A 27,575-nucleotide genomic window follows, 5' to 3' on the forward strand; every position below is an offset into this window, starting at 1 on the left:
AGCCCTATCTAGATGTTGATTATACCAAATTTAATCTCAAGCCAGACCTTTCCCCTGAATTCCTTCTTTTATATCTAACAGCCTATTCAACATCTCCATTTGATTATCTCAAGTTTTGATTTCTTGCCCTGACCACACCCCACAGAAATCTATTCTGGATCTTCCCCAAATCAGTCAATTACGACTACAGTCTTCCAGTTTCTCAGGCCAAAAACCTTGGTGTCATCCTTTTTGAAGCATTAAATGCTTGTAAAAATTTGGCTAACCATATGAGGCAGAATAATAGAGATTCCATTAGATATAATTCTAGCCTTTGTAGTAGTGTTTGGTGTACTAGCACATATAATGTTAAACAAAATAACCTCAACTATTCAATTCTTAGTTATTCCATTCCATTTCAGTTATGAATCTTCTCTGTCTTCATGCACTCTCACGCACTCTCTTGGCATGTTTATACAGAACTGAAGCTCTTAATTCCATGTGTGTGACAAGTTCCAAATGTGGAGTTCCATCTTTCTCTCTCTCTCAGATGCCATTGCCGCCTGGACAGCTCCATTTGGAGATCTGAGAGGATCCAAAATAGGACTCTTCGTTCACTTACACCTACCCTGAACCTTAGGCTCTCCACCCTGTTTCAGTTAAACTCTAATTACCTGCTTACTCAAGCCTAAAACCTTAGTTCCCTCCTTCACTACTCTCTTTCTTTCATACCCTTTGTCCAATTTGTCATTAAATCCTGACAGTTCTTCTTTCAAGATACATCCCCAAATGGGACCACGTCTCACCACCTCTCTGGTCAGTGACCTTAATCTAAGCCACCATCATCTCTCATTGGGCTCTTCCAGTAGCTTTCTAACTAGTCTCCATACTGCTAACCACTCTCCATGTAGCAGCCAGAGTCAGCCTTTTTAAAGGCATTCCACTCCTCTGCATGGAGCTAAGCCCTACAATGGCTTCCTATCCCACTCAGCGTGAGGTCCAAAGCCCTTTCCAGAAGCAATGAGCAATTATTTGTACAGGGTCTGTCTCCTCCCAACCAGAACATAAGCTCCATGAGAGCCAAAACTCTTCTCCTTTTTTCACAACTTTATAGTGCTGGGCACCGAGTAGGGACTCAATTAATGTTTGTTGCATGAAGAGTGAACAAGCATCTGAATGGGAGAGAAGGCTGAGAATGTGAGGCAGTGTAGAAAGGCAACACTAAGAACTTTATTTATTTTACTCTTTTGTGAAGAGAAGATATTTTGAGGACCCAAGTCTTTAAACATTTTAAAGAGAAAAAAATTTATTTAAATGTGTCAACAAGAGCAAGCTCAATACAAGACTGAAGGGGCACTAGAATAAGAGAAAAAATCTGTAGGGCCCATGCTGGTGGAGCTGAGGAATCTGAAAATGTTACATCAACCTCAAGAGAAAGATCAGGAAGGAGCCTTCTTCCAGTCTACACAGTCTTTGTAATGAGAAACAAAATCCCAGCTTTGGCCATAGCGTGTCTCTATCCTTTTGAAGATTATCTGTGCCCTTGTCCACTCTCTCATTTGTTCTTTTCCTCTTTCTCACCCTAATCACACAAATCACATCAGGCAGTCAATGTGAATTTTAAAATCTCTAGACAGGGGCACCTGGGTGGCTCAGTCCTTAAGCGTCTGCCTTCGGCTCAGGTCCTGATCACAGGATCCTGGGATAGAGCCCCAAATCAGTCTCCCTGCTCAGCAGGAAGGCTGCTTCTCCTTCTCCCACTCCCCTTGCTTGTGTTCCCTTTCTCACTTTCTCTCTCTCTCTGTCAAATAAATAAATAAAATCTTAAAAAATAAAAATAAAATCTCTAGACAGCTCTCAGCAGCTCAAGACAAGCCTGTAGGAAGGAGCTTCTTCCATAAAGCCCAATATCTCAAAGACTGCAATCTCATCAAGAAGACCCAAGAAAACAGTTCTAAAAGGCCAGCAAGGAAGCAATGAATTCTCTATGATACGAAGTTGGGAAAACCAGATATTCCTGGTGGATAAAAGGAATGTCAGAAGGGTAGCTCCAGGATTGACAATAAATGCCTTCTGGAATAGGGGCAGTCCCAGGAAGAGTAAGATTTGCCAGTGCTGGGCTAATGGTGATGAGTCCGAAGTAAAAACTGCAAAGGGTAGTTAACCTGGGGTAAATTTACCCCTCAGCATGCCTCCTTTCTCTAATCCCATCCCCATACATTTTAACCCACAAGGCTGGAATTAGATTGGAACCACATTTTAATCACTAAACTACTCCAGAACAACAGGTTTCACCTGGTGGCTGCATTGTCCAGAAGAATTTGAACACAGAACCAACAGAAAAAATTCTGAGTCCTGTCAGATTTAGTGGAGGAAAGACACAAGTATAAGCAGCCCTAGAGGAAGGGGAAACGTCAGCCACTATGTCAAGGGCATGAGGAGTGAATTCTATCTTATATATTACATTTGAAAAACATAGTAGACATCTAAAAAGGGACTCCAACAAATTACCTGATAAAATTATTCACTCTCTTCTACATCTGGTGAAAGCTGCATTTTTCTAATTTTTTCTGTCTGCTTCGTAAATGTTAGCAATGTTTATTCCTGGGTGAATCTGTTGCCACCAAGACACATCTTCCACTAATGGAATAGAGAACCAAGATTTTGACCAGAGTGTGGATTGGGGTGAGATTGGGGAATGAGAAGGCATTCTGTCTCTGCTGATGGAGATCCTGGAATATGGAAGAGTGTTGGCCACCAGGGGGTCACTCCTATGGTGTCTGTTACATATGGATATATTCCTTTTGGCTCGTGAAGATTGGGTAGTTCTTGGAAGGTCTTAGGGACTGATTTTGTTGGTGGTAATGGTATTGCTTGTTATACCAGATTCTAGAAAAAAAGACTTTAGCATTCTACAAAATGCATTAGTGTAAAACTCTCTTTGATTTTGAAAGTCACACCTAGACTTTTTTTCAACCTAAGAAATGCTCCAACTGCGTTGTCAAGAACTCCAGGTATGCAAGTTATTTCTTCTTTCATCCCACCTTTCTGCCTGTCCAAAATATGGTATACTCTATCTCTTTGGTCTTTTCTATATCCTTTAGCCATGTATTAAGAGCCCATCTGGAGTCCTTGCTGGTCCCCTCATACCACTCTGTGTCTTTGTTCCACCTGGAATGACTCTCCCAAGCTATTCCTAACTGTGGGAGAAACCTCATTTTCAGAGTTCCTTCTGAAATGCTGTCTCTTCCATGAAACTCTTTTTCCCTACAACTGGAATTAATCCCCATCCTGTCTAAAGAAATTCATTTTAAATCTCTCATCAGGTTTTATTTTGTCATATATTTCATTGCCCGTTCGCTTTCCCCTACTGTATTGTAATAACCTTGAGGACTGCAACCATTTTGGCCCTCTCTGTGTGTCCCACCTTCCCTCCAGTGCCTTTAAACATGGTGGGAATTTGTAGAACTCTGAGGGCAGTATTTTCATTGGGAATGTTAGTTCCGGCAAAGAGGACTTGTGTGGCCTTTAAGTGCCCGAGCTTTGGATGTGAGTGGCCTGGGGTGGAAACCCAGTACAACCACTTAACCAGCTTATGACCTTGGCTAGTTGCTAATTCTCTCTGAACCTCAATTCCTTCATTGGTAAAGTGGGAATAATAAAACTTAGCGACAATAGGGTTGTTGTGACAAGTAAATGAAGCAAATGTAAAGCACTTGGCACAGTGCCTGGCATGTAGAAAAGACTCAACTAATGGTAGCTATTTTTATTAGTAGTAGTATTACCACTAGCAGAGACCGAATATTCTCACCTTACATTAATCTATTTAAATAAATTGGGAGATAATGGGCTAGAGAAGAGATTTTGCCAGCTCTGCCAATTCCAAGGACTCCTCTATAAAGAACAAAAACTCCTCTATAAAGAATAACCATTTCATAACAGTGCTGCCCAATATAAATAGAATGTGAGTCACATGTGTAACTTAAAATTTTCTACTAGTCACATTAAAAGAAACAAAAAGAACAGATAAATTGATTTTAGTATGTTTAATATATTTTATTTAACCCAATACCTAAAATTTTATCATTACAGTGTGTAATTAATATAATTATTAATGAGATACTTTACTATTTTTTGGATCAAGTTTTCAAAACTCAGTGTATAGTTTACCCTTACAGCACATCTCAGTTTGCACTAACTGCATTCAAGGGCTCAATAGCTATATGTAGCTGGTGGCTTCCATATTGGAAAACACAGATTTATAATATTGGATTTTACAACATTGGCCTCATGAATGAATCAAATCACACAAAGCTTTCACTGAATGTAATTGGGATTATAGGACAACATGTTTCTCTGAAAATGATTGGAACTGAGAGTGAACACTGGGTTCTAGTCTTGACTCTGATTTTCACTTGGTTGATTTGGGGCAAACCATTTGTTTTGCTGTGCTTCATTTCTCACATCTGTCCCGGGGCTTAGCTAGGTCACAAGGCCATAAAAATTATGACCAGCCCCTCAGTCCAGTCTGTCTCATCACCACTCAACCCCCTAGACCTAAGCCTGAGACCTGAAACACATAAGCCCACACATCTTACGTATCGTGGAATTTACTAGAATGAGTCAGCCTCTTTAAGATTTATTAATTGAGGCATCACTAAAACTCGGGTTCTTAAAGTTTATGTCTTTTGTTTTTTCCTCGGAGGTTATTCCAGCTCATGAGAGCGTTATTCTTAGAATTTGAGTACTTTGAGTTACCCGATCCGGTCATTTGCATATCTGACCCCGGGAACCCACTCGGGGCCCAGATGCTGGCAGTGGAGGGGAGGAAAGGGGAAGGGGAAGGGGAAGCCAGAGGAAGGGCAAACCTAATGGCTTATCCTTGATGTGCCACATTGCTGTTGGTTTCATCACAGAGATTTTATTTGAGCAAAGGGTTAAAAATATTTTCGAAACACATTGCTTGTCTCACCTTTCATTTGGAGGGGAGGGCCACAATATTTGCCAAGGTTTACACACCCCGAACCCAGTTTTGATGTATTTTTCTCCAACGCCATATTATCTCCCTTCATTTCACCTGTGGATATTAAGAGGTTTTTTTGTTTGTTTGTTTGTTTTTTTTAAGAACTGACTGGACTTAATGCAGTTCTAATAGAAACACCTTTTCACAACTGAGACCAGCTGACAGGAATGAACTGGTCACCCTGAGTTCCTTTCACTTCAGCAGGTGTGATCTTGTGTGAGGAAGCAGCTGGGTGAGGAAGGAGGCTTGCCTTCGCCTCTTCTGTGACCCATAGGTGAACTGTCTCACCAGGTGACAACAGTTCCCCTGCCTGGCCGAGGAAAATGGCATCCATGAGCATTCCGGTGGCTTTCTTCCCTGGTCATTCTACTCAGAATCAATCCATAGACACAGCATTAGCAGAAGATAGACTTTGACTCAGGCGCACAGCACTAATCTTGAATGTATGTTTTAAAGCATAAAATAACTTTATTTTGACCTTACCCCAGATTGCTATAACAGCATCCAGTGACCAAAAGTGATTTCAGCAGCTAAGGTTGATTTGTGTTCAGGCCCAGACAGTTTCCACCATTCACCCTGTTTTCTCAACTCAAAGCTGCATTTTCTCTTGCTTAAGAAATTTGCATATTTTCTCAGTGCCTGTTTCTGACTCACAATAAACAATGCCCAGACTTCCTGCCAAAAAAATGTCCAAACGCGAAATAGTTGCTATAATAGTCGTTTTTGTGATGGCAACTTTGAGCTCTGTGCTTTTAAATTATAATTACTTTCTTTTCCTTACAAAAGATGTGTATCTCTCTTGATTGCTGTAATTATGATTCTATACCAGCAAACAGTTATAAAAGATTCATGTCATTGCTGTGCTTCATAAAACCCGTGCCCTTCAATGAGCTTCCTTTGGTGACTGTTTATGTGTTTGTGTTTAATTTGTGGCAGAGAAATCTAATGAGAAGCCATTAATCATTGAGAGCATATAAAAATTTGTGTCTTTAACTAAATAGGCAGAAGTGGATAAGGCAAGCCCATTTTCAGCATGACACGATCTAGAATCATAGAATGTTAATAGGGAAAGCAACCTGAGAAAAATAATGTAGTCCAACCTCATCCTACAGATGACATTCAAAATTGGGAGGGGAGAAACATGTGGTTTAGTGACTGAAAACACATGGGAGCAAGAATGGGGGACCCAAGTTCTAAATCTGGACCTGGCCCTAAGGAACAATGGCAGAGGTCAACCTGACTTCATCATTCATCCTTGTTTTCAAGGACGATGGATAGAATCCATGGATTGATGACGTGCCTCAGGGCCTACCTGAGGAAGAGAAAAGGGGGACACTGAAATAGACCAGGACACCCACCTCCCACTCATTCAATTAGAGTTGCCCCACTTGGATCTATTTTACATTGTAATGACTGAAAAAGAAATTCATTGGCTTTTTTCCCTACCTTTTAAAGTTTGATGTTAATTGATGTCCTTTCTCCAAGTTTTAGGATTAGAGATGGATCGATGTAATCTCTTATATGTGTGGCCGTGTTGTCATTTATTCACGCAGAAACTCTTCACTGAGGACCTTCTGTACTGAGTATGCAGTGGTTGTATACACAGGCTCTGCTCTCAAAGAGCCCACAGTCTAGAAAGGGAAAGTTGCGGAACAGAGTGGTGATCACTCTAGAGAGTTAAGCCTAGGGAGCCCTGGGAACACATAGGAGGCAATCAACTTTTCAAGGATTGGAGGATGACGAGGAGGGTGGGGAGGAGGGTGAGGAGAAGTTTAGGATTGACTTTCCGGAAGAAATAACAGATGGTAGGCCTTCCTTTTAATGTTCTTTACTTTCTTTTCTATTTATCTTTAATAAAACCTACAAGGAACTTCTTTTGGAAAAAGATGAGGAACTAAAGTTCTTTCTTTTTTCTTTTTTAAAATATTTTATTATTTTTTTAAAGTTGGCTCCACACCCAACATGGGGTTCAAACTCACAACTCCAAGATCAAGAGTTGCATGCTCTACCAACTGAGTGAGCTAGGCACCCCAAGAAACTAAATTTTCAGAATTGTGAACTCTTGTCCCTTGCTGACTGTAATCCTGGGCATACTGCTTAATCCCTATGAAACTCCATATCAACATCTGGATATACAGGACTAATAATAATAGGATGTATCTTAAAGCATTGTCACAAAGATTAAATTAGATAACATGCGTAAGAGTCCTTATAAAACTATGAAGCATTATATAAATGTTCACTATTATTATTGCTAGCACTCAGCCAAAGACTTTAATTCCAATTAACTTACATGATTTTTCTCAACTAAACCAAGATTCTGGTCCTTCAGAGGTTTGGCAACTGGGAGCAACTAGGAAAAAAGTCATTTCACAATATGTCACAATTAATAGCAACAGCAATTGTGAAATCTTCACTAAAAAGTGGATCATCTTAGTTTTAGGATGAAGAAATGTGTTCAATTTTTAAACCACCATTATATCCAGTTCTTAGCTAACTTGTGATCAAATGGGTGGTGTAATTTCTCACCATGAGCGAGTCTATTTAGAGGGCTCCTCTTGTTCTTCTTCCCCCTTATGTTGGGATTCTCTAGGCCTCTGCCCTTGCTCAAACCACTTTCAAAGGTCCAAACATTCAAGTATGTTCAAGGAAACGAAAACTAAAGTGGGCAGACCAGTGACGTGGGAAGTACACACCTCACCTAAGGTAAGAGGTCTCAGTCAATAACCACCTATCCCTGGAAGGGCCTCAATTTTGTGAGATTGTCTGTATTTTTCAACTGAAACTATTCCTTTTAATGTGGGTGTGAACTCTCCCAACTGGTAAATGCTTCTCCTCCCCTCCACTTCCTAACTCAAGTCTTCTTCACTTAAAGGATTTGCAACACCCCCAAATTTAAAATCACTCCTGTGCTTAAATCCTGTGCCTCCGTCTTGCCTGGGAGTAGAGTTCAAGTTCTTTAATTTAGTGTTTTGGATCCTCTGTACATACAATGTGAAACCAGCTCTCCTTCGGGGAGCTTTCAGCCTCGTAGAGAGACCTGGTAAACAGGCCCCAACACAGAGTTCCCATAACTCCCTGTGGGGTTCTCCCCTTGCCCACTGCCTAATAATTACAGATGTGTGTTTGTGGGCTCCTTGAGGAAAGGGACTGGCGTTTAGAGCACAATACTTGCTCAAGGTTTGTTGAATGAATGAATGAATGAATGAATGAATATGATAAAGGTTAATCATAACCCATCCCTAGAGGTGGGTTTTTCAGGCTTCATCTGGGTTTAAAATAAACCCAGTCAGCTAAAAAATCCAACTAACCAGAATTCACCACAGATTTTTTTGTTGTTTTGCTTTTTACATTCAAGCCTAAGAAAGAAAAAATTCAAGACAAAATGAAAGACCAACTACCACAAGTTCTACTTCTACTGTAACTACAACTCTAACATTTCCATTCAGGTTAAATCAGTTCCCGTTCATGTCTTCACATTGTATAATTTCTAAACTATAGGAGAGTTGACACTCCGTATGATGATCCTAAAATGTAAGCTATTTGAATAAAGAATGACAAAATCTCTCATGAAACATGAAATTAAAAATAAAAGTAGAAAACATTTGGTAAAGGTTAAAATATTTTCTAATCCATTTTCTTCTTCTAATTCCAGAATGCCCTTATCATGAATGCTGAAATTTAATTGTTCTGTACTCTGTTAACAGCACTTACTCGTTAATCATGATCCTTCATACTTCAGACTAATGAATGGAAACAGTCCCTTTAAGAATACATTAGATTTGGTGGTTGTTACAGTGACTTTTTTTCTCCAAAAATAAACAAGAATGTACGTACGGCATACTTTATAATAGTATGTTCACAGAGGATTCTTGGAAGATTTTTCAAAAGTAGCAGTGTTTGCCCCATGTGATTTTTTTTTTTTTCCCACTCTCGAATACCAAAATTAATATGATTCCCTGGCTCTGTGTCTCCTACCTAGAGTAGCTTCAAATGAAATCGGCCTATAGAGGCTTGTTCATAATTTCTTGATCTTTCACTTATTTCGTATTTCTATGAAGGAAAAAATGTGTTAACGCTTAAGGGTCTTACTTATGAAGTAAGGGAAAAGGTAGAGATGTGTGCTGAGTAAACCTAGGTTGCCCCAAGGGCATTATTGTTATAGCTTTCCCAAAGAGAAAGTGGTGCTTAAAAGAAGTAATTCCCAATCTTTCCCCCCAGACTAAAACCTTGTAATTCAGATGAACTCTGAACTGAGACTCTTGGCCTCTCATTTTCTCATTAGGTTTTATTACAGCCAACAAAACTTTCAGTGGTGAATTACTTCCCTTCTCAAGGGTACACCAGACTCCCAGAATGTCTGCGCAAACTAAAATAATGAAATGGTTTTAAACCAAGCCTTAGGGATTAGAAAAAAGGCAAAAAGAAAGGGCAATAGGGCCTTCTCATCTCTATGCTAACCAAAGTGTGGTTTTTCTAGTCCTTTTTCTTGCCTATGAAAAAACAGAATTTAAAAACAGAAACGCCACTTGGCTTGAAACTCCATTTAAAATCACTTAAAGATTTCTTTCTTAAGCTCTCTTAAAATACAAGTCACTTCCACAAGAAATATGGACAAATTAGTCTTAAACACATGGCTCAGATAGTACTTAGGGCAGTAAATAAATGCTTTCAAATGTACTCACGGCGTTAAGAAATGGTATCTGCTCCACGCACCTAGGCCAGAAACACCAACATAAAAAGAATTTTCTTTTAACACAGAAGGTTGAAAAGCATTTTGTTTCATACTTTTACATTACGCCATCCATTAATAAGGGCTATTTAATGTTTACTACGTATCAAGCATAGGACTGGTTCTTGCCCTCAAAGAACTTGTAATTCACTTGAGAAGCCAAAGCTTAACATGATTTTAAAAAGACAGGATTAGCGGAAGACAGCGTGTAATTAAGTGTTAACCAATGTGGCCCAGATGCTAAGTGACCTAGGAGATCACAGGAAGAGAAAAGATTCCTGAGGGCTGGGACTGTCAAGAGTATATATTTTCAGTAAACTCTTAAAATTACGCCAAATTTAAAAGTTGTTATGATTTGTTAAACAAATGCTGCTCGTTTGTCATTTTAAATCATGTACATGATTCACCATTGCTTTCCAACCAGTTGGGAAGGGCACACAACGAAATGGTTGAAGAAGGCGGGAGACATGTCTTTAGACTTTCCCTCGGTTTGTTAATGAGGGAAAAAAACACACCTTCCTGTCGGATGACAGACCCAAGAACTAAGCAGATTTTGCATGGAGAATACGAGATTTAATGAACAGGAACACAGAACTCTGGCTATAATTTTTGGTGTGGGTTTTTGTTTCAAACTTTGTTCTTCATGCTAAACAAGTTCTAAGTTTCGGAGCTGAGTCAGGCTTAAAAAAAATTTTTTTTTTTCATTTTTAAAAGTCTATTTCCACTATCTATTTTCCTTTCGAAGAAAAGTGGGCTAAAAGTGCAATGAGAATTTTCTAATTCCTAAAAACAATGGCGTGAGGGCTGTGGGGGGCGGGAGATATTTAGCATCCTTTAAAATTGAAGCATCTACCTGTACAGCAACTTATCTTTCGAAATCACAAACCTTCAAGTGTGCATTTACACTCGTGGGTCTTAAAATGCTTTTTACTTCATAGCTCAGCAAAGATCCTGGTCTCTGTGTGTTTCTTACCTTTTTAGTCTTTGTAATGCAGGCAGTTTGAGCTAAATTAGATTTGTTATAAGAAGAGTTTAAACTGCTAACACAGAGGCATGCCTCATCTTGTGTTTTGAGTAACTTTAGGCAAGTTTGCAGAATTGTAGTGGGCATTTCTTTTTCTCCATACTTGCTGCATTCTGGGTCTTCCCAAGAAATGTCAGTTATTTCCCCCAATTCTAAAAAGAGGGACTCTTTATAACAGTTGTACAACCAGGCAAAAGAGCACACTCTGGAGTTTCCTTCAGGGGAGGAAACCTGCAAGAGTGTGAGATAATTAAATTTAGTCTTAGCAAAGTCTTCTCTGAAACGTTCTAATCAAGACTTCCAGCTTTCTGAGAGTGTGTGTGAGCTTTATTTTGCAATTCTTCCTGGTCCCGGTTTTGCATTCCTAATGAAAGTGAACTGACAAAGCGTGAAAGTGGTCTAAGGAGCAAAACAAAGCCAGCAGGCATGCTTCTGGCGAGCCAAGATTAATCAATATTCCAGAAACCTCGGGTTTGCCCCCTCTTTGCCTGCGGTGTTTTCATTTTTCCCCACTCCCCGTTTCCCGGGCGCAGACTCCTCCCCTTTTCTTAAGTTGCCCCGATAGTAACTTGCAGTTTCAGAGAGCGCGTGTGTGCCTCGCTCGCGGGCGTTTGTTCCTCGGCGGTACCTGCGGCGGAATTCACCTTGTCGTTGCCTGCGGCCCCGGCCACCCGTTACGAAAGCAGAAAAGGTAAGTCTGACGTCCTGGATTCCTGCTGGGCTTCACTCCTCCTTGCCCTTCTCCACCAGTGTATTTTGTTTCGCCCAGCGGAGGAGCAGCGAGGGTAAAAAGCTAGCCATTTTGGTAGATAGAGTCCACGTTAGTAATTGCATTAACCAGCGCGTGGGGTGTATTTATGCCGTGTCCGCTCTTCATTTGGATTTGAGTCATTCGGGCTGGATTGGGGGGGTGGATTGTGGTTCCAGAGCTAGAAAAGAATCAAGGCTGAGCTGGTCTGTTTTAAAAAGTGACTGGAAAGGGAACCAGAGATTAGTGAAAAGAAAAGAAAAGAAAAAAGAAAAAAAAAATCTGGTCTCTCGTGTCACCCCTCCTTCCCTTCTCCCCAAACTTGTAATCTGCTGTGAAGTCTTAAGCAAGTTGTGGGTCGTGTTGTCACTGACCCCAACCTGCAATTTTATTTAAAAGTCAAAACTGTTCAGACGAGTGTTTTTTTCCACGCTTGGATTTGCCAAAAGCCTCGGAGGAGTCTTTTGCTTCCCAGTGACCTCCCCCACAGCCGCCCACGCTGGCTGCTTGCGCTGCCATATACACACGTCCACAGGCACCACTGATTTCGCCTTGGATTGATCACGGGAAAGATTATGGATCACAAATCTTATAAAACAGGAGGAATCCTTTGATTTCTTCAAGACAACTGATTTCCACCCAGGAGAGATTGACTTAGATATATTTGAATAACCTAGGAGCACTTTAAAGAAACTAGAAACCACACATTGTAATGTTTGGAATGAAAATTGGATTCATCTCCTCTGTTCTAGAAATCCCAAATTTTGAAATACCCAGAAGTCGCTGATGGTCTCCTCAGGAGACTCCGATATGATTGCCACAAGGACAGATACTACATTCTACTTGTAATAAAAATGGAAATGAATTACGATTTCAGATAATGTAATAAAAATGGAAATGAATTACGATTTCAGATAATGTATAGATGGGCTCGGAGATCTTTGCTTATTTCAGGGGAAAAAAATTAAAAGTGACCCTGTAAAAGAGTCAAATATATTTCCGAAGTCCTGTGCATATATTCTTTTCATGACCATATTTATTAACTGATATTATCATGTTTTTTCCTAAATGAAGAAAATCGTTACTTTATTATATATAACAGAAAGCTCTGACGGTGAAATATCAATATCTTAATTCATTTTATTGACCTGGTTATGCCTTCACCATGTACATGACATAAGCCATCAAGTAATTATTGAGCGCTTCCTGTGCATTCAATTCAATTAGACATTTATTGAGGGTGAACATTGTGCAAAAAGCACTTGGCTAGGTTCGGGAGAGAGGTGGGGGTGGGGGCTGCTCAGTCACACTCAGGGCTCTGATGAACCCTTTTATAGCCTCCTTGGAATGGGAAGGGCAGATTTTTTAAAATAGAACACACAATTCTGCTGGTATATTCTTTTATTTATTTATTGCTCATATAGTCTGAATTTAGGCACATCTCTCACACGTGGTCCAGTAAAATATGCACATCCCCGCCTTGAAAACTGGCGTCGTGGCTCTCTAGCCCTTGATTCCTGCTGAGATTATGCAGTGTGCCAACTGCTTGCCCTGCTGTGGGGCAGCTCTCATTTCTCACCCCTGCAGGCTGTAACTCTCGTCTCTTCTCTCCTCATTCTAGTTGTGTTCTCTAACACCAAAGAGGTCTGGCTTGCCGGGGGTGATTCCGAGACACTGAAGTGCAAAGAAGAGACTCTCCCTCTCCTAGAGAAGTAAAATATGACTAAAAGCAATGAAGAAGAGCCCAGGATGGGGGGCAGGATGGAGAGGTTCCAGCGAGGAGTTCGTAAGCGCACACTCTTGGCCAAGAGGAAAGTGCAGAACATCACAAAGGAGGATGTTAAAAGTTACCTATTTCGGAATGCTTTTGTGCTGCTCACTGTCACTGCAGTCATTGTGGGTAAGTCATTTGATAACAACCAAAAAAAAAAAAAAAAAGGATCTTGTTTCTCTGGGGCATCTGGCTGCCTGAGCATATTATCAGATGGACTGATTGTAGGTATTCAAAATAATCGTCCAGGCTTTCGTCTGAACTGGAAGATTTTTTTTCTCCCATTAAATGACAGTCTGTTGGCATGTTTGGAGCAATATATGGTAAACACATGGGAATCTGAAAAAAGCATCATTAGGCATTATGCAAATCAATTGATTGTGCGGAGAAGAGAAACAAATCAAATGTTTTCCCATCTCGTGTAAGGATGAAAGAGTGATAATTTAATCATTAGGCCTGAGCAGTTAAATAACAATAAAAACAAGCATGCCTGCTAGATTTGGCCAAAATGTAATCATTATAGGATGTCACTTTCACTTAAAACTAATTTATACAATTAGTACACCCAAAATGTACTATTAGGTACAGGTTCCTAATAGTAATTATCTTCTAACTGGTGCTGACTTGAAGCTGAGTATCATGCCTAGAGGGAGAGGCTGAATCTTTTATGTGTTTGCACTCCCCCATCCAGTGACTAGAAAGAGTAAATTGAGAAAAATGTTGACACGGATCTTTTTCATTCATTTCTTCCCATAAATAGCTGTCCCTTTCCTGAAGCTTTTCAGCCTCTTACAAATGTAGCATTGTTAACAGCAATCTGTACTAATAAAACATTGTTTTTGTTTGATTTATTGATATCTGAAATTATCGCTTATTACTTATGGGTGGCATTGATCCTCCTTTAAAATAGAGCTGAAGGAACTACTTACTTGGAATCTTTGACTGAACCAGTGTAGAAATCCTTAGGCTGGTAAAATATAAGCCAAGGCCATGTTGTAAAAACTGTCTAACTCAAATTTCTACTATGTGGCCCAACAGGGGGAGGGGGCATTTATGTACAGGTTTAATCTCTACCTTGGAGTTTGCCAAGATCTCCGTCAAATATAAAGAGTTACGTAATGACACTAAAAACCAAGAAAGTTTTGTAGCTTGGAAATATAATTAGAACTTAATCTAAAAAAATAGGAGTCTTAAATTGTAGACAAATAGGAATACAGCAGGAGAATAGTTTGTCACAAGACTTTAGATATATTCCATTTCAACATCTTTTGCTCCTGTTAGTAATTGTTGGTGATTAATGACTGTTCAACTAATTTTAGAGATGTTCAAAGAGAAAAGGTCCTGACAGACTTAGGGAAGCAATGGCTTTCTTTAGTAGGTTCCCAGGTTTGTTGTGGTTTTGTGTTTTGTGCTTTTAAAAGATTTTATTTACTTATTTGAGAGAGAGAGCACAAGCAGGGGGAGGAGCAGAGGGAGAAGCAGGCTCCCCACTGAGCAGGGAGACCAGACTCAAGACCCTATCCCAAGACCCTGGGATCATGACCTAAGCCAAAGGCAGATGCTTAACTGACTGAGCCACCCAGGCACCCCAGATTCCCAGATTTAAATACATTCCTGGGAGAAGTATTTCAGTGATGTGTCATTGTCTTGGAAGTTGATGTAAAATGCCTGAATAATAGTCATCAAGCCAAACAGTAGCTGCCAGATAATAATAGTGAACATTTATATAGTACTATTCCAACTACTTTCTAGGTGTTTTGCCTATATTAGCTTACTTAATCCTCAAACAAGCCTATGAGTGAGTGGGTAGGTATGATTAGTATGAGCTTTATTTTATAGATGGAAATATTGAGCATGAAGAGATCAAGCAACTTGCCCAAAGTCATGCAGATAGTAAATGCTAGAGCTGAAAGTCAGACTGAGGCTATCCAGGCCCGAGACCATTCTCTTAACCACTTTGCCATCCCGCCTTCCTGCTCTGTGAACTAGTTGGTGTCTTGTGAGAAATGCCAGGAAGAGAAATGCCGCTATGACTTGGTAGAGGCCGAGTAGCAAACAATGCTAGATGCATTCACATCGCATTGTCATTTTACTATAGGACTTACCCAGTTAAATCAGCAGAAAACTTAAAATTCTCCTACAAATGATTAAGCCACATCCCTCTCATTCATTTAACAAATACTCATTTATTCAGCAGCCTTACACCCTTAATAATAGAGCTCAGTGATACTGGAGTATGTTTGGAAAAGATGCAGAAACACTTAATCAAAACGGTGTTCTAAACACAAGAAGAGTTCGATTTCTAGAACAGAAATGTTTCAGTTAAAGAAGAGAGGAATGGAAAGTAATAAAACCTGCACATGGGAGGCAGACTGATGGAGAAGCAAGTTCCTAAGTGATTACAAAGACAAATCTCCAATAGAAGGAAGATAATGCCAGGATTTAATAGTCCATTTTCTCTATGAGTTCTGGGATCATTTCCTAGACCAGTGAGGACTTTCCTAACATTTGTGAGAACTGCAATGAGTTGGCTGAGCTGGGGTAGATAACTTGGCAGGGTGTCCTCATGGTTGGCTTTACTAATGGAAACTGAAGAGGTAGAAGTAACAAGAAGAAGGCCCTAACAAAGAAACACATAAAAAGAGCTCATTGACAGTCAGACCGCTGAGTCTACACCAAAGACTTGGAAAGGCAAATAGACAACTTAGTAGCAAACAGACTAAGGAAAGAAGGAAGAATCCTTCAGTTATCTCTTGGTGTGTCTTCCATTGAGGGCCCAGTGGAAACAAAGGCGCCATTGAGCTTGTCACTGGGTACCATGTCTACATCAGCCCTGAAAGAATAATAAGAACATGTCTGGACTTCAGCTCTCTAATCCATTTGCTGCGGCATAGGAAAAAAACTGGGAAGATGCTAGTAAGGAAGAAGAGAAGTTATTTTCTCCAAAGAGGAGGTGAGAAGAACCAAATTCTTAGGTTTTAATCACTTTTAATAAAAACCTAATGTCTAATGTCCTTTCTAAGCCATGTCAAGGTCTGAATGTGCCATGCTCTGACAAAGCGACGTAATGGGTGCAAATTAGCAACCTAAGAGAATGCATTGCCAAGTGTTAAGTCCCTTTAAGAGGGTTCATTATTAAAGCATGAGATAAAGTGTCTCCCAGGGCTGTTGCAGACCTCTGTCTGACAAAAACCACATTGAGGAGAGTGGTTACTATCTTTCTCCCTCCAGGAGGCACTTTGTTGTTTCAGACTGTGGTAAGTGGGATGAGAGTGACCTCAGACACCTCGCTGAAAGAAAGGGAAAGTCCTTTGTTGCGTTCAAGTCACAGAATGCCCATCTTTCCATGTCCAGGAAATGAATAGCACAATAAAAATGAAATCTCAGGCTAAAATTTTTGAAGAAATGGGTCATAAGATCAGCCGCAAGGGGAAGCAAACTAAGTAGCATTGCGTAGTCTTGGAGGGTGATTTTATTTGAGGGAATTCCTGAACACAGCAACCAGCACCTTTCTCTGCTGTTTGTCTACACACACACACACACACACACACACACACTTTTTATGTTTGGGCTGTCCTTTATATAGAAAAATTGGTGACTTTTCAGAAAAGAAAACGTACTGACTAAATGTGTATAAAGCATTTCCCATCATTCCCTAATACTCTTCAGCAATGAATGTAAACTGCACTATAATTCAATGCAATTCAGCAGTATTTCTGAAGGATATACAAGAAACTGGTCATTGTGGCTGCCTCTGGGATGGGAGCTGGGTGTCTGATAATAGAACAGAAGGAATATTACTTTTCTTTAAATAAGTTTTTGTATGGTTTGAATGCACATTCATATATTATCCACTATTATCTATTGTTTGCTAAATAAATGTGTGGTTTTGTTTAAAGATTCAGTGCTATTCAGCAATTTAACAAATACTGAATGTTGGGTATCTGGCCTGTGCTATGCAATGGGGAGTCTCTGCCCTCAGGTCATTTGGTAGGAGAGATGGATAAAATGAGATGACAAAGGAATAGACAAGGTTCAGAGGCAGTAACAGGGAGTTTTTAAATTATCTCTAAACATTTTTTAAGTGAGATCGTATTATCCATACTGTTCTATATATGATTTTTGTGTTGATACTTTAGAGATTCTACTTTCTTATGAACACCCGTGGGGGTTGTCGGGGCGGGGGGGGTCGCCTGGATAGCTCAGTCGGTTAAGCGTCTGCCTTCTGCTTGGGTCCTGGTCCCAGGGTCCTGGGATCGAGCCCTTCGCTGGGTTCCTTGCTCGGCAGAGAGCCTGCTTCTCCATCTCCCTCTGTCCCCCAACTCATGCGCCCTCTCTCACCCTCTCTCTAGTTCAAATAAATGAATAAAATCTTAAAAAAAACAATGTAGGTCCTAGAAAGTGTGGCTTTTGATGAAGGATAGACATGGATTTATATGCCAACTGTATGATTTAATAGCTGTATGATCGTAGAGGATGCATTTAACTGCTCTGAGCCTCGGTCCCCTCATCTACCATTACACGTATTATATACATTGCAAACACTTACACTGTGTGCCAAGCACTGTTGTAAATGTTAACACATTAGCTTTAATTCTCAAAACAAGCCAGGGAGGGAGGTATCCTTATTCTCATTTCACAGATAAGGAAACAGCTCAGAGACTTCTCCCAGAGCTGATGCGTATTGACCGGGATTCAAATCCACCAATCTGGCCTTATGTTGAGACTCATCCACTCTTCTGAGTGCTGGTCCCTGCCCTCGGGACATGTCCCTTCTTGTTTTATGACATCAATTAGCTAAGGGTGTGCACTGACCCAAAGACAGGAGTGACAGAAAGGGGGGGTGAAATTGAGACCCCAGTACCTGAGGCAGTCCTGCGTCCCGACAGCTGCTTGCCTGGGAGTATTAGCGGAAGAGCCGGACTGCAGGCCATCGCTCCGGTTTCTGACTTGGGTAACTGCGGGTGCTGGCGCTATCAGTGAGGGTAGAATACAGGAAGAAGATTGGGGCAGGAATGCGAGGGGGGACTTCGGTTTTGGGACGTGTTGATTTTGAGATGCAAATGCCACAACAGAGATACAGTGTAAGAAGCTCACTATACAGGGAGATTCTGAAGGTATTTTGATGTTGAGACTGAACCAGGACAGGTTCTGTCTTTGAGGGTTAAATGAATAATGATCATTGAAGCGGGCTGTCCTCCTGCATAAGCTATTGTGTAAGTGAGACTCTTCTCAGAACACTGTTAGCTCCTGGGCCCTTCTCTATGAATAAAGCGAGTATCTCCCAGAAAGGCCGTAGTGGTATTCTGTGCCTTGCACACATACACACTCTCTAGCTGAGTCCGTTAGTTCAGTCAAACATGTTTAGTGATGTGGTTAGCCAGCAGCTGCCACACTGAAGTGACTGGTAATGGGACCAAAGGGGCCGAAGGCTGGAGTTAGCGGTGTGGGCACCATGTGGGTAGCCTCTCTGCCTACCAGGAGACAGGCATCTCCACACAGTTGAACAACAGGAATCCAAAGAATGGTGAAAGATTTCTGGGCTGCAATTTATGGTTTCTTCAACACTTCCTAGAAACGAGAAGAGGGAGAGGGAGCTTCAGGAAGCTATGAGAAAAGGGGGCTCCTGGGGTAGGTCCTCCCCTGGTTCTGTGGAGCTCCGCTCCTCACAGAGGCTCCTGGGGACAGAGGGCTGGGAGGAAAGGGGCTAGGCCTCATGAGCTCAGAAGCCGTGGATTCACCATGCCCTGCTCGGGAGAAGGGACACAAAGGTAGGGTGTAGGGACTCGTGATTTTCTTCTGCTTTGTCTTCTCCCCCAGGGAGCAGAAATACAGAAAAATTGTCAGGGACAGCAATAATAACTACCTGACATGTGCTCACGGCCCACTTGGATCCTGGCCCTCAATTTTTTTCGAAAAGCATTCCAGGGAGCTGCCTCCTATCGTGGGGATGTAGTCCAGGACCGTATAGGGGAGAGGGGAGTGGATCAGGGCTATGGAGTCTGGAGTCTGACACTTCTAGGTTTCTGTCCCAGTTCTGGAACTGAGCCTCTGTTCCTTCATGTGTAAAATAGAATAATTGTAACACCTCTCTGCCAAGATTTATATCCCAGTTCCGCTACATACAACCATGTAAACTTTAATAATTTCCTTAAGGGCTTGGCAGGTAGAATATCCACAGAAACTGTACACCCCTCATCTTTTGCTTGTGTCTTTGCTGGGGGACCAAGTGAAAATACACACTGATTTGATGACGCTATCTGCTAGAGACCTGAGAGCCTGGGGTGCGGGGAGGACAGGCCAGGAAGGGGAGAAGATGACCACCCGGTTGAGGTCTAGGATAAGTGGCTTCTATTTCCTTGGCTAGAGAAGAGAGCCAAGAAGACTTGTAGGAGGAGATTTAGTGGTTATAAAGGGCTTTGAGAGGCAGAGATGAAAGGCTTAGAGTAAGTGATACTGTCATTATCTGTCCCTCACCCACCTGGCCTCCTGAGCCCAAGCAGAAAGGAATCCCCGGGCCCAGCCCTTATCACAATACAGACTGCTCAATGGAGGGCGTGCCTGATAGTAGATGTCTCGGGCAAGGAGAGCTGCTGAGAAAATGTTTTCAATAAATGTTTTAACCTACTCAATCGTGCATTTTTGTTCATACCACTTGGGACCAATCTGCTAGTTCACCACCTCCCTGGTATCTTCCTTTTCTCCAGCGTTTTGGGATCTACTGCCCATTACCTGCCATCCCTATCAGAGTTGGGACAGGCTAGTTGAGGGGTTCTGGAAGGAGTGTTGGGAGGAGTGTTGCTGGTTCCTAAGAGAGTTGGTACGGGGTAGAGGGCTTGATGTCGTTCGAAGATTATCTCTGGATTTTACTTTGCTGTTTTCTTCCTGTTCGTTCAGGTAATGAGAAAACTGAGCAGGCAACTTCAAATTTGTTTCTCTTTTAAGTACGTTATCAAATAAGCAGGTGTGTCCGGAACCATTACCTGCAGTAATAATACCTTCCATTGTTGCGGTGCTCCAGTTTACAAAGTGTTTGCCCAGTGCACTCTCTAGCAATGCGAGTCCAGGGCCCAGTCAATCCTCCTCCTGAGCAGTATCTGCACATGTCCGGAATGCAGCTGAGAAATCCCTGAGAGTCTAAAGGTCCTGGTTACAGACCCAGCTCCGCCATCAACTCACTTTATGATTCAGGACAAATCTCTGGGCCTCAGATTTCCTCGTCAGCAAATCACGTTTCGACTAATGTCTGCTTCCGACTTCAAAATTCTGTCATTTAACGTCTGCTTTGCCTTCATCTAAAGCAGAATGTATGGAGTAAAACACGCCAGTGTTTTCATTCCACTCCTTGACACTGTACAATTGCAAGGACCTCTATTCCATACCGTTGATCTCCCGACCGCGTCTAGCCAGTCTCTCCCATCCACAAGCAGCCCCCTTCTGTCCCACTAAATTCTTGAGGGCCATCATGTTCCTGCACTCTGGGTGGCATAACCAGGTTGGAGCCCACAGATGAGGCGGGCCTCTGCCCTGCAGTCTTCTGCCCATCCTTCATAAATCAGAGGAGGAAGGTGGCGAGTCTCTGTTTTTGCTGTAGAGCCAACAAGGCAGGGAAGAGCCTACATTTTCTGGAAAAGGCAACTGGAATTTAAGCCCCGTCTTGTCCAAGTTGTGCATTCCAGGTGTTAGAGCGCTTGATATTTATGGAACACTGGGGTGCTATCATTCATCAACTATTTGGTCTGGCAGCTGGGTGAGCTGTATCATTGCTGTGAGGTGAGGAAACACACAGAGCACTTGAGGGCACGAAGTGTAGCCATTGGGTGCGCCGAGTATAAAAATGAAGAGTTTTAGGTCAAGCTTCAGGGCTATCAAAGTTGCCCAGCGCTTACTCCCTAACCTAAGAATATTTCCATCACTATGCCCAGTCAAGAGAGGTCCTCGAGTGGTTTTGAAACCAAAAAGAGAAGAATAAAAGCCCCCACACTAGATAAAGGAAGATATTCCCTGGATGAATTAAGACAAGAGGGGGAAAGGCACTCTTTTTTTCACGCTGTGTATCGTCTCAAAGATTCAAAGGTAAATATAGGAGCAGCGAGTTAAAAGGCACCCTTAAGTTTTGAATTTCAAGACTGAGTCTCTGTCTCCAGAAAGGGCACCTCCATTCTTCTTGTACCCAAAGAGACTCTCCAGTTCTCCAACAATGATTCCAGGCCACAGCCCGCTTCTGCTTCCCAGAGAGAAAACAATAGCCTATTAGCGAGAGACTTTCTATTCAGAATCTTGTAAGATGAAGCCCATCTGTCCCTAATGAGAGATGGACAATTGCTGCCCTTCTCATCCTTTTAGACACATTGCATCCCTGGAAATTTCATCTTTAAAGCAAGTAAGGCAAAACCCCAGGGATCCGTGTGCTTGCTCCTGCCTTCAACTTGTTGAATGTGAATGATGAATCGAGAAGGAAATTCTGAGTCTTTTAACAGACTGCCGATGACCAGAGCCATCTTCTTTTTTTATTTATTTACTTTTGTCCTCTTGGATTTGCTTTTTTAAGGCAAATGAAATAGACATATAAAAAAGCTGAGATTCCAGGGACGCCTCGGTGGCTCAGTCAGGTAAGGATCTGCCTCTGACTCAGGTCAGGATCCCAGGGTCCCGGGATCAAGTCCCGCATCGGGTTCCCTGCTCAGCAGGGTCTGCTTCTCCCTCTGCCTGCCACTCCCCTGCTTGTGCTCGCTCTCTCTTTCATTCTCTCTCTTGCTGACAAATAAATAAGTAAAATCTTAAAAAAAAAAAAAAAGAAGAAGAAGAAGCTGAGATTCCATAGACTTCCATTTGCTTTTTTAAGGCGAATGAAATAGTCATATAAAGAAGCTGAGATTCCGGGCGCCTGGGTGGCTCAGTCGGTTAAGCGACTGCCTTCGGCTCAGGTCATGATCCTGGAGTCCCGGGATCGAGTCCCACGTCGTGCTCCCTGCTCGGCAGGGAGTCTGCTTCTCTCTCTGACCCTCCCCCCTCTCAATGTGCTATCTCTCTCTCATTCTCTCTGTCTCAAATAAATAAATAAAATCTTTAAAAAAAAAAAAAAAGCTGAGATTCCATAGGCTTCCCAGGGCTTTGTCAGTTCTGCCATTGCATTGCTTTGCCCAGTATGATGGATGATGAAAGAGTGTGTTCTTTGCCTAGTGGTTCACAGGGTGACTTTGCAGCTTTGGTGCACTCGTTACTCGTTACTCCAAGGGCTAAGCAGACGTGATCCTATAAGGATTGAGTTCAAAGTTTTTTCAGATTCACTTCCTTGTCTCCAGAGAAAAAGAGAACTGTTAGGTCAGAAAGTGATCCACTCACTAGAAATCTGAGCACAAATAGTCACTTTCCTCTCCCTGGCCCAAATTAAGTCAACCCATTGCTAAAGCAAGTTAAAGCAAGGCGGAGGAGAAACTAACCCAGTCCCAAAGTGACTTTTTATAAAGATCCAAGCATCTGGCAGATACACCGTAGATCGGAATTCAGTCAGATTTTTTTTTTTAAGTTTCGTTTTTATTTATTTAACTAATCTCTACACCCAACATGGGGCTCAAACTCATGACCCAGAGATCAAGAGTCACGTGCTTCTCGGACTGAGCCAGTCAGGCACACTGAATTCAGTCAGATTAAAAAAAAAAAAAAAAAAGTGAGCCAATTTTTTTTGCTTATTTATTTTATTTTATTTATGAAATACATTTACATTGCCCAAAATAAAAAAGTACAAAAAGATATAAATACCTTGTTATCAGTTTCTTGTGTGCCTTGAGAATTATTTTATGAGTATAAAAATAAGTACGTATCTATCCCTTTTTTGCCTTTTGTATGCAAATGCTGGCATAATATGTGTAGCCTGCCTTACATCTTACTTTTTTAACTGTACTATATACCTTGGATATTGTGCCTTATTCGCACATAAAAAGCCTCCTCCTTCTCTCTTGGGGGTGCATTAGATGGGTGTACCATCATCTATTTAAGCAATTCCCGATGAATGGGCACTTACATGGTTTCCAACTTTTAGATATATTTGTTAAATGGTACAATGAATAATCCTGTACCAAAGTTATTTCCCCCAGGTAAAGTGTATCTGTGGGAAACATCCCCAGAATTGAAACTGCGCTTACAGTTTCTACTCAGTCATAACACCATTTTATTTTTTACCAGAAAGGAATGCAACAGGTGCCAATGATTTTAGTAGAATATTTTTTAAATGACCATGGATGGGACATTTGAAAGACCTATAGGATTATTTGCAAATTTAATTGCCACTTCACATAGGCTATGTTAGTGCAGTTTTAGGCAGAAAGCACAGGCTTTTCAGAACTCCTAGGGTTTTGTTTTTTTTTTTAAGATTTTATTTGTTTATTTGACAGGGACACAGTGAGAGACGGAACACAAGCAGGGGGAGTGGGAGAGGGAGAAGCAGGCTTCCCGCTGAGCAGGGAGCCTGATGTGGGACTCGATGCGGGGCTCGATGCGGGGCTCGATGCGGGGCTCGATGCGGGGCTCGATCCAGGACCCTGGGATCTTGACCTGAGCCGAAGGCAGACGCTTAACGACTGAGCCACCCAGGCACCCCTCCTAGGGTTCTTCTGGTAGAGTTGTCTTCTCTGAGTTGCTTGCCATGTGGATTTGTCTGCATCAGTTACCCAGGGCTGGTTTCCCCTGGGCACCACTGGTAGAACAAGGCTGGAGCAGGTATTTCCCACCTCCAGCAACAGGAAATACCGAAGGACAAAAGAATGAGCCAAGCCAGGGCCCAAATCTCTGTAGGATGTGGGAACAGAGCAGTGGGGGAGGGTTGAAAGGTTGCCTCCCACAGAGTAGCTTCTCTCCAGGAAATGCCTGGAAGTTTGGGGTGAAACCAAAGACAGGGAGCAGCAGACCCCTGGAGCAGGTAAATTCACCATTACACCCTTGCCCTTCTTGTAAAAATAAACCAGTGGAACTTTATGCCCACTGGCTTCATCAGGCTTGCTTGAGACGGACTTATGATTTCTCCAGCTTGGGCTACACGCTAGCCCAGTTCTAAAATAGAAACTTCTATTTGATCTCTCAAATAATTATTTATTGCCTACCTGCCATAATAACTATAATGGCCAAGTTGACAAAGCATTTTTTGACCTATTAAAAAATGCTTTCCTACGCCTTATCAAGGACTTTAGAATTCATGAGAAGAAACAAGATACATTCATAATATAGCAGCTAAGATTTATAATGCTTTTGGTTTACATGGCTCTTTTAAACTCAGAACCTTTTGCCGAGAATATTAAAGTTCAAGAAGATTTTAGATACTGCCTGCTCTGATCTATCCCTCCCATTTTGTGGACCACACACAAAAAAAAAAAGTCCAAAGAGATGACATGATTTGAAAACTAAACTGTGGAAATGGGCAGACCTCAGTTTGCAACCCCATTCTGCCAACATCAGTCACTGGCCCTGTCTCCTAGAACAAGAGGCTGCTTCTTTCAAGGGTTCAGTCTCCTCCTCTGTAAGTGGGCGATATTAAATCCTGCACGTTTGATATGAAGATTCAATCTTTTAAGTCAAGTACCCACCAGCATCATTTGCTGGCAACGTCAGACCCAGAACCTCATCTCTGAAATCTCAGTCCATGATCTTTCTAGAGCCTCATGCCTGCTCTCCTTCATATTCAAAAAAAAATCAAGCCTTGTGGAAGAACCAGGAATCAGGAGCTATCACTCCTGGTTTGTGAATCTAAAAACCTAAGCCGTATGAGAAATCGAGGTTCAGTTGAGACCCAGTTTCACAGATCACGAGAGAGAAATCACGGTTTGGAAGAAGGGGTGTTCCTGAGGGTTAGTCACTGAGCTCACAGAACACAGTGGGAAACGGGATTTACTGTGAAGCACAGAGCAAAGCGATTCCTCCAAATTCCTCCCTTTGGTAAATGTGTGCAGCACGGCGGAGAGGGGGGGTGGCCAGGACATGCTGGGTGTGGATCATCTGAAAGAGAACTAAGCCATGCTGCTTGTTCATTCATTCAGCAATATACTGAGCACCTACTATGTGTCAGGCACTGTTTCAGGGGCTTAATATATATCAGTGAACAAAAACAAATGCCTCAGGAAAGAAAAATCTGGATCTCTCGGAGCTTATACTTGAGGAGGCAGAGACAACAATAAACAGCAAGCACACGAAATTAGAAAATTATATCGCGTTTTGGAAGGTGATAAGAACTCCTGAAACAAAGGCAGCCGAGGGAGAAGAAAGTTCAGGGTAGGCTGCAATAAGAAGGTGACATTGGAACGAAGTCTGGAAGTAAACATGGGAACTCCTGCGAAGAGTGTCCCAGGCAGGAAGCAGAGCCAGCACCAGGCCCATAAAGTGGGATCCTGTCTGATGGTGGAGCAACGGCGAGGAGGCAAATGGTGAAACGGGGCGGGTGGTGGGGTGGGGGGTGAGTTCTGAATATGGTGAAGCTGGGGAAGCAGGCCAGGTGCAGCCATCACAAGGCTTTGGGCTTTTACCCCACGTGATGTGGGGAGCCATGAGGGGACAGAGAGGAACAACGCTCTGGCTTGGGTTTTGAAACACCTCTGGGTAGTATGTCAGGGGGAGGCTGTAGGACGGCAAAGCAGAAGCAGGGAGACCATTTGGAAGGCTATGCCATAGGCCCAGGCAAGAAGGAGGGTGATGTGTGAATCTTGGAGCATTCTTCCTTTATAAATTAGGAAAAAAAAAAAAATGAGGCCTAAGAGAGATCACATTAAGAGTTAAAGGCAGGGGGCACCTGGGTGGCTCAGTTGGTTAAGCGACTGCCTTCGGCTCAGGTCATGATCCTGGAGTCCCTGGATCGAGTCCCGCATCGGGCTTCCTGCTCTGCGGGGAGTCTGCTTCTCCCTTTGACCCTCCCCTCTCTCATGTGCTCTCTCTCACTCTCTCTCTCTCAAATAAATAAATAAAATCTTTGAAAAAAAAAAGTTAAAGGCAGGGCTAGGACTACAATCGCAACATCATTCATTCACCAAACATCTATAGAGCATCTTCCCTATGCATGTGTCTACACCACACGAGAAGCGCTTGATAAAGAGGCCGAAAGACCTTTGCACATTGGACAGCCCCTAACCGCCCAGGGCAGCTCACTTGTTGTGTGTGGGTGGGTGGGACCCGTGACTTGCTTCCAACCAATAGAACGTGGCAAGAGTGGTAGATTCATTCCTGTGCTTTTGTTGCTGCATACATTGATCATTATAGCCTTGAGACAAAGTAGTCCTGGTCTTTTGTTGTTGTTATTGTTGCTACATAAATGAAAAGATCCTACCTGGGAAATAGTAGTGTTTTGTCACATAAAACCAGTGTGTGCCACCAACAGAAATTTTGAAATCATTATTTTCCTCGTGCCATCTTGCATATGAGCGGACAGCATGGTACTCTTTCTGGCTAAAGATCTGCAGGCCCAGCTTATTCTGGGTAGGAGTTTGAATGTCCGCTGACTGGTTTGCAGGGTCGACGTTGGAAGAGCTCATTGGCTCATCCTGGGTGGACATTTTGGTAGTTTTCATAGGGTGGCTCAAAATGGAAAATCTTCCTCTCAAGGTCAATGCCACTATTACTTTTAGATTCACTTTTGGCGTTTGAGCTCTTTGGGAGCAACCTGTCTTTTTCCCGGAGAATTTTGTATGGTGAGCAGTAAATCTAGAAAGCTTTGGTCTGCCAATCTGTTCGTGACAGTTTGGAGATAGGGCGGGGGAACTTGAGTAAAATTTTACTATTTCAAACTCCAATGTTTATCAAAAGTTAAAAGTTGAATCGGTCCAAATTTTACTTCAAATTGTGCCTCATTTTTCTACTCTTACATATTTTCTGGCTTCTTAATATTTTCATTAATTTTATCAGATTAAATATGGGCCAAATTCTTAAAAGATGTCTTTAGCTTTTAACTTGCTGTGCGTGTCTGGCTTTCAAAAGGAAGCCTGTGGTGGTGTGTTCTTCCTGAGGCTCTAGTGTGCACGTTGCATCTTAGTTTAGAAAAGCGAAGTGATATTTAATCTTCCAAAGAAGTGTTTGTGGTAGAGACTCTCTAGGGGAAACAGCGAGCCCCTGAAGGACTCACTTCTTGAGCTCTTTGTATTAGGAGAACATCTTTAAACAAAAATGCATCTGTGTTTATCGAATTCAGCCAGCACAGTTCATTTCGATCACCTCCAACGTTCCAGTTAAGATATTTCCTAGATTCCAAAAATCCGGTAAAATACCAAAACAGGAATGATAGAAGACTGTTGACTGAGAATGAGCAATCCGAACTGAACTGTA

General features: G+C 42.0%; 1 protein-coding gene across 1 annotated transcript in view; it reads left to right on the plus strand.

The window, feature by feature from the left end:
* Positions 1–11,095: 11,095 nt before the first annotated feature.
* LOC118006558 (excitatory amino acid transporter 1) overlaps positions 11,096–27,575 on the plus strand; it is a 78,986-nt gene continuing 62,506 nt past the window's right edge. The window contains exons 1-2 of the mRNA XM_034999268.1: positions 11,096–11,449; positions 13,128–13,406. Of these exons, the coding sequence (XP_034855159.1) occupies positions 13,226–13,406 (181 nt within the window). The 5' untranslated portion in view covers positions 11,096–11,449; positions 13,128–13,225. The remainder of the gene's footprint in view (positions 11,450–13,127; positions 13,407–27,575) is intronic.

This window comes from Mirounga leonina, unplaced genomic scaffold, assembly GCF_011800145.1.
Source record: "Mirounga leonina isolate KUSES-001 unplaced genomic scaffold, KU_Mleo_1.0 Mir_97, whole genome shotgun sequence".
Lineage (NCBI taxonomy): Eukaryota > Metazoa > Chordata > Mammalia > Carnivora > Phocidae > Mirounga > Mirounga leonina.